Source organism: Buceros rhinoceros, unplaced genomic scaffold (genome assembly GCF_000710305.1).
Source record: "Buceros rhinoceros silvestris isolate BGI_N320 unplaced genomic scaffold, ASM71030v1 scaffold11085, whole genome shotgun sequence".
Lineage (NCBI taxonomy): Eukaryota > Metazoa > Chordata > Aves > Bucerotiformes > Bucerotidae > Buceros > Buceros rhinoceros.
In genome coordinates, this window is record NW_010414570.1 from 44 (window position 1) to 7,346 (window position 7,303).

General features: G+C 56.3%; 1 protein-coding gene across 1 annotated transcript in view; it reads right to left on the minus strand.

Annotated features, from left to right (window-relative positions):
- Positions 1 to 2,662: 2,662 nt before the first annotated feature.
- The window catches only part of WDR76 (WD repeat domain 76), a gene marked incomplete at its 5' end in the record, with an annotated part of 9,147 nt that continues 4,506 nt past the window's right edge, over positions 2,663 to 7,303 (minus strand). The window contains 5 exons of the mRNA XM_010137136.1: positions 2,663 to 2,918; positions 3,898 to 3,951; positions 5,444 to 5,596; positions 6,032 to 6,243; positions 6,974 to 7,126. Coding sequence (XP_010135438.1) covers positions 2,663 to 2,918; positions 3,898 to 3,951; positions 5,444 to 5,596; positions 6,032 to 6,243; positions 6,974 to 7,126 — 828 coding nt within the window. The remainder of the gene's footprint in view (positions 2,919 to 3,897; positions 3,952 to 5,443; positions 5,597 to 6,031; positions 6,244 to 6,973; positions 7,127 to 7,303) is intronic.

A 7,303-nucleotide genomic window follows, 5' to 3' on the forward strand; every position in this document is an offset into this window, starting at 1 on the left:
GCAAAGCGAGGAATCTGTTTTTACCGTGGCCACCCATCGTTGTCCGAGCACCCGCCGGGAGAGCCGCGATGCTGCGGCACGCAGGAGCTGTCGCAATGGTACTACTGAGGATTAATTTCAACACTCGTGTACTGTCCAAGTTACTCAATCCACCACTGTGCACCCCAGCACCACCACGCTCCGCTTTGCAGAACCTCCCCCCGGCTCACCGGAGCCTACCAGGGCAGGGGGGGATGCCCCGGTTCCCCCCACCCGGATTTGGCCTTTCATCACTTGTCCTCAGCCTTGAAGCATCTGTGCTCCCGGGGGCAGGGAGAACACGGGCAGGCGGGAGCGCACCGGGAGCCGGCAGTGCCCATGTCGGATGGATGAGGAAGACCTTTAGCCTCCGAAAGTTGTTCCTGTTTTGTACAAAAAAACAAAAAGAAAAAAAAAAGAAAAACCAACCAAAAAGAGACTGTTTCGAGGTCTATTTTAACAACGAGATGCTATTTTGTTATCCAGTCTAACCGAGTCTTTTTTTACCGTACGGAGCGGGTGGCCGCGGTGCACGGTCCCACGCGGCTCACGCTGAGCAGGGGGTTTCGCAGAAAACACTTTTGGAGTAAGCGCGGATGAACCCGCCACTGGCTCCGGGACAGAGCGGGAGCTCACCTGGGACGTGCCCGAAGATGAACGGGACAGAGCGGCAGGAGCGGAGGGGACAGGAGCTGCACAGGGCGACGGACAACGCTCAAAGCGATCCGTTCTACGCAAAAATCAATAAACCGACTCGTGGCACGTGTGGCGGAACCGGCGGCACCGTCGGTGAGCCGGGAGGCAGCGGTCGCCATGCACAGGGAGCAATAAATGCCGGTTCTGGGTAGTTTGGGCTGGGAAACTGGACACGGTGAACAAAGCCGGGGAGAACAGGCGAGCAGGTTTTCTTTCATCTCAGGGAGAGATTTTCCGTCAGCTGAGGCCATAACCGCGGCTTTACAAAGCCTGATTCCTGCGTTCTCGTCTCTGAGCATCCCACCACCGGGGCGGAGGAGTGCGACGGGGACGTCGGCCGCCTCAGCGGTCCCACGACCGGCCGGACTCGCCCCCTTTGTCACGGCAATAAGGAGAGCGCGGCCCCGCTGAACCACCGTCTGTCTTGCTGAAGAACTCGGCCATGGCCATGCCGGGGCTGAGGAGGGTTTCACGCCGCCCCCGAGCAGGCGGGAGCCGCGGCGGGGCATCGGTTCCGACATCCTAATCCTGTTTTATGCAACGCAGCAGAATTAACTCTTAGCGTAGTGTTCCTACCTCAGCCCGTAGTCACTGGTGTTTCTATGCAGTGCGTAAAACCCCCGAGCAGGCGGGAGCCGCGGCGGGGCATCGGTTCCGACATCCTAATCCTGTTTTATGCAACGCAGCAGAATTAACTCTTAGCGTAGTGTTCCTACCTCAGCCCGTAGTCACTGGTGTTTCTATGCAGTGCGTGGTAGTCCCGAACCCGACGTTTCTCACCCGTTTAACGATGCGGTGTGTCCCCTCCTCCTCCTCCTCCTCCTCCTCCCTGCTGACGTGGTGACAGCACGGCCCCGTGGAGCGGCCCGAACCTTCCCCGCGGTCAGCTTTCCCTCACGGAGCGGCACCACCAGCCCTCACTTCCTGCTGCGGGGTTCACCCAGCAGAACCCCGAGAGCCGGTGGGTTCCCGTCGCGTTGTCCCCGTCCGCCCCGTGTGCCGCCTCGTGTCTCACCACCGTTGGGTTTCCTGTCTTCGTATGAAGTGTTGTTCCCATAGGTTCTTATAGCCGAGAATCCCGTACGTCTCATAATAGCGTCCTGCATCTTTAAGCAGTAGACGGTAAAATACCTGAAAATGTGAATTTCTTAGTTTTCATAACAAAAAAAACTAGAGATTAACCTTTCATGTGCCAAATACTGTAAGTTACATTTTTCCCTTCAAAATGTACCTTTTTCTACATATTCAATACCTTAGTTAGCATAAAATCATTGGTGCCATGAAAAGTATTTTTAAACTGAAATAAATATTTAAATCTCCTGAAAGCCCGAGTCGGGATGAGATCTGTTCAGCATTTCATCAGCGCTGGGGTTTGAGTTAAAACTCAGCTCCCAACTCATGGCTTTGGCCTTTTGGGGCAATGAGGGAGCTCAGGCAGCTGCTCCCAGTTCAGCTCACAACCCGGAGCTTCCCCAGCGGCACCAGCCCACGGGGAGACCCCCCTTCTGCCCCTGGAGGGGCTCATTAGCCACCAGCACCTTCGTTAGGGACAGGCCGGGCTGGACCCCGGCTGGCCCCGAGTGCTAGCGGATCCCCACACAGGCTGGAAGGCGATGAGGGCTCCGCATTCCCCAACCACAATCTTTGAGAACTGCCTCTTACTCGTGGCAAGAACCCGACTGGTCCAGCGTCCAGCATCTTCTCTGGGGTTTCACTGAAAAATTAACTGGTATTGGGGGAAAATGTCGGTTTGGTACAAACCCTGCCCCGGCACAACCGGGGTTTCACTTCAGGTACAGAAGAGGATGCCCGAGGTCGTTTACAAGATTTATTTTAAAGCTTTTAAAATACGCTTTTGTCCTGAGAAAACAGTTACCATAGGAACAGCTTGATATGGATTAAACAAATCTAATGCAAGAAGGGAAAAAAAACATCTCTGAGCCACATTTTATTCTCTGAAGACGTGAAGACGGCCGCTGGAGTTGCCACCCACTAAGACGTTCTTGGTGGGATGAATGACGTTGATGGAGCACACGGAGGTGAGGAGGTCGGGGTTGGAAAAGGTGTGCAAGATTTTCCCGGTGTCTTGGAAGACTTCGATCTGCCTCGGCCGCAGCAGGCTGCCCACCACGAAGCAGTCGTCCCGCTTCGGCTCCCAGATGGCTCTGAACCGGCTCAGCCAGCGCCCCGTGTTGTTGTTGTGTCTTCAGAGGAACAAACCGGGGGAAGAAGGAAGAGAGAAACATTCCTCTCACTGTTCCGTTTGCTTCAACCCATCTTTGTCGCCTGCGAAACCACCAGCAGGTTCATGCGGGACAGCCCGTGTGCCTGGGGGGTCACTGGCCTGGGACGGGTGGGAGGGGACGAAGAAACGGGAGACAGAGTGGAAGGTTCTCTGGCAGAGAGGACTGTGAGTCGAAGCAGTTACGCTCCGGCGTTGTGTATTTTAGTCAAAGTAGCACAAACATTGAGCCACAGGCTGGGGTGGGTGGGGAGGGACCTTCCGAGCTCACCCAGCGCAACCCCCTGCAGGGAGCAGGGACATCTGCACCCAGAGCAGGGGGCTCAGAGCCCCAAGGGCCAACCTGACCTGCCATGGAGCCAGCGATGGGGCTGCTCCCACCTCTCGGGGCAGCCTGCGCCAGGCTCTCCCCACCCTCAGCAGCAACAATCTCTCCCTTCTCTCCGCTCTCAATCCCCCTCTGTCAGTTGAACCCATCACCCCTTGTCCTGCCACCACAGGCCCCAATTGATGCCCTCCCCAGCTTCCCTCAAGCCTCTCTGTAAACTGCAAACTCACAGTTTTACCCAGTCACTCATCGAGCTCCTTCCCAAACCACCCCCCACAGTGACTCTCCCTTCAGGAGGAGCACAAAGGTCTTGAGACTCCACCCAAACCCATGCACTTCAGCATTAGGAAGAGCACTTTGATATTCACAGAACACACTCAGAAAAGCCCTCTGACACAGAACTCGTTTCCACAGTCACAGAACGGTCCATTCCGTTCAGGACACCAAAGCTTCGCTGCAGACCTCCCCAGCTGCGCGCCCCGCTCGCGCTTTAGAACAGAAGCACCCCTGAGGAGCGGGGCAGGGTGTCAGCCTTGGAGGGTCCCAGGGATGCCCACAGCCCCATCCCTGGATGCCACCGGTTCAGGTCCACCCCCCTGGGTGCTCCGCTCACCTGACGGTGCTGAGGAGTGCGGCTGCCGAGGACAAAGAGCTGGTGTCGTAGATCCTGCAACACAGAACAGGGAGTTCCCACCGCGCACGCGCGTTCGGGGGGCAGCGGTGTGCCCACAGAGCGCAGCCCAGCACAGGCAGACCCTCGGGAGTCTGGGGAGCGGTAACAGACTGCACATAACACCAACACGGCCACTGAAACCAGTCAGCGCACTGGTTTAGCTGGATTTGCTTTTGCTGGAACCAGAGGTTCTGTGTGAACACATACAGGACAGACCAACGGCTGGTGTTTGGACAGGGTTGGAAGGTGTCCATGTTCATGGCAGGTTGGAACTAGGTGATCTTTAAGGTCCCTTCCAGCCCACACCACTCTGTGACTTGCCGGGACACCCAAGGGTCTCCTCCAGTCCAGTACATCCCATCCGTTTGGCTGCTGCACGAACAGGCTGCCCAGGGGAGACCAGCAAACAGGCAGCAGTGAAACCCCACCACCACCTGCCCCAGTGCGGCCCCAGACCTCCTCGACTGATGGAGAAACCACCCAGGATCTCCCAATCCGGACTCTCCTTCACCCCGACAGACCGCCAGGATCCCACCCCCAGGGAAAAGCGCTGGAGGCGATGCCCAGTTAAAGGCTGCTCATTTGTCCGTGCAGGCGGCAGCAAACACATGAACCCACGTTGGTTTTGCCTGCTCTGTCGAGCGCAAATACTCTGGCTTACTCCTATCCACCATGTGCCCTGATGCCTGCTCTGGTCACACCAAGGATTTACAGTTCTCATGAACTCATGATTCTCATGAGCTCACTGCAGAGAACAGATCTCCAGGTACCTCTAGTAGATACTTGGCAGAGCTCACAGCTCTCCTCTGGGTGTGGAAGGGGAAGAGAGAAAATATTGATTCAAGATGTAAACCTGCACCACACTCAGATGCCGCCCAGGATGCGAGTACTCACCCACCTCAGAAAAACACCCACAACCCGCAGAGGAGGGGCCCCGTGTCCAGCCTGGCCTTGACTGGGCCCCCCATTCTCCACCCGCCGTTCTGACACCGCTAAGGACTCCCCAACGCGTTCAGGGCGAACACGCAGGCACAGTCGGGTGTTACATGGGCAGAGCCCCTGAACTACAGCCCCAGAACTGCCAAGTGCAGACAGCTCGATCTCCACAGGGCAGTACCAGGGCTGGAAGCTGGGCTGTCCCGGGGACCGGCACCGCTCCTCACTGTGGTTCTGAGCGTTTTCCGGTGGCGTTCAGGAGCCAGGTGTGGGGTTTGGCTGGTTGGTTTGGGGGTTTTTTGTTTGGTGGGTCTGTCTGGTTTTTAAAGACTAGCGGTACCTGGGTATTTCACTGTTCACCATGAAATATTCTTCAGGAAAACAAGAATTAGGAAAAAACCCTCAAAAATCGTTAAAAATGCCAAATCAAGCAAATCTTTATCACCTTCATAAAACAACTCCCAGGGACGGGTAACACGGACAGGAAATACTGCTGAACAGAAAGCACCCGCTGAGGTCCTCGCAGAGGACTCCCCCCGCAGCGCCTTACCTCAGCTTGTCGTCGGCACACACCGTCACCACCCTCCCCCCGGTCGCGGGGGAGAAGTAGGCGGAGGCGACGCTTTTCTGGTGTCCCTTGAGGGAGCTCACAGGCTTGTTCCCCTCCGACTTCAGGCATCGCACATCAAAAATAGAAACGTCCCTGCAACACACAGGTCACTTCAGAGGCGGCACCTCAATAACCACTCTCCACATACCAAAAACACTCAAGAGACCCACGGGGTTTGGGAGCTGCGTTTAGAGCTTTTTTCCCTCCCGCAGCCAGTGGCTCCACAGGGCTCTGAGCCCCGAAACCAGCCCAGCCCAGCAGCGTGTTCAAACCCCTCCACGCTGCTCTGTCAAAACCCACGGGGACTCCTAAGGGCATTCTGTACCCGTTACCAAAGGTGAAGGGAGGTCAAGGTGTATCACATCTGAAATCCCTCCAACAAGTAAAACCAGAGCAGAAGCTCTGACTATACGCTGGGGCTGACGAATCGCCTTGGCACCAGCTGCTCCTGCCCCCCAAACACCTTCAGACACGCTGCGGGCAGAGCACTGGGAGCAGAGCGACCGCGCTTCGCTCTGAGCTACATACGTGGAGCCAGCGGCGATGAAATACTGTTTGTTCAGCGGGTGGACCTGGACTGTCCTCGTTCTTTTGAAGCCGATGTCTGCACGAAGCTCTGTCGATACTCCCGGGGTCCGTCTGTCCAGTGTCGCAACATGGCCATTCCAGTACCCTACTATTGCAGTGGAGGCGTTATCCTCCAGGAAGTCGAAGGAGGAGATTTCTTCACATCGGAGTACCTGAGCGTGGAAAGGTCAAACGTCACCGAAGCTGCTCAGTGAAATACAGAGTTATTCACAATGTATCAGGGGCAGGAACGTGATTGTGGCTTCCCGTAACCCGGGAGATCAGGGCCAGGCTGTCCAACCGTCCCACCCTGGCAGCTTCCTCTCAAAGCAGCCATTAGCCACCGGTGTAGGAACGCTGCAGGAAAGTGTACAGGTTCTGCCCTGCCTCTGTGTGCAGATGTCCCCAGCAGCAGCCACATTCTCCCAGCACTCCCAGCGGTATCACAGGGCTGGCTGGGTTGGCGTGAGGTAAAAACGGAGCTGGAGAAGGGCACTTCTCTTCCCCTGACCTCTAAAGACACTTCTGTGCAAGCACTTGTCTCAAAAAGAGTTGGCCAGACCTCCCTGGCCTCTTGACCAGCACTGCAGAACCTTCCACGCAGCTGCACCCCACCTAGCCACGGGGCCTCTACGGGCTGCGATAAACCTTTAAACTGGTGCTGTGCTCCAGCGCTGGAGAGCGGCTCAGAACCGCCTCTGCGGGACGGACATCGGCTGTTACCACGTTACTGAGTGGGATGCATCTCCCTGGTTTTATGATATTTATTAAAGGTTAATTCCTGCATCCTTGTGGAAATGGAATCTTGAACCTTCTCAACAAAACAACCCACAAGTAACAGCTCGGGTCCAAAGAGACCAGAATCTGCAGCAGCGCACGGCAGGGCTGCGGCAGAGCACTCACCTCATCAAAGACAGCTCTGGTGACATCGCCACAGCGCAGAGTGTCACTGCTCAGGGACAGCAGGTGAGCAGGGTTACAGGGCGAGAAGTGCATGCAGGTGACCGAGGAATTGTGTATGGTAAAGAAGCGGGCTCCTTCCGCAGACTGACAGTCCTGGAAAACAACCGAGACTCAGCAGGTGCCGGTCCCTGCACTGACTGCCGTTAACAACCCCGACTCTCAAGGTGAAGTCTCTGGTTTTCCATGTTCTTGGGCTGCTCTGGGTAACTGTACAGAGAAAGCATGGAGTGTGTGGAGACGCCACAGAATCCCAGACCTGTGGGGCTGGCA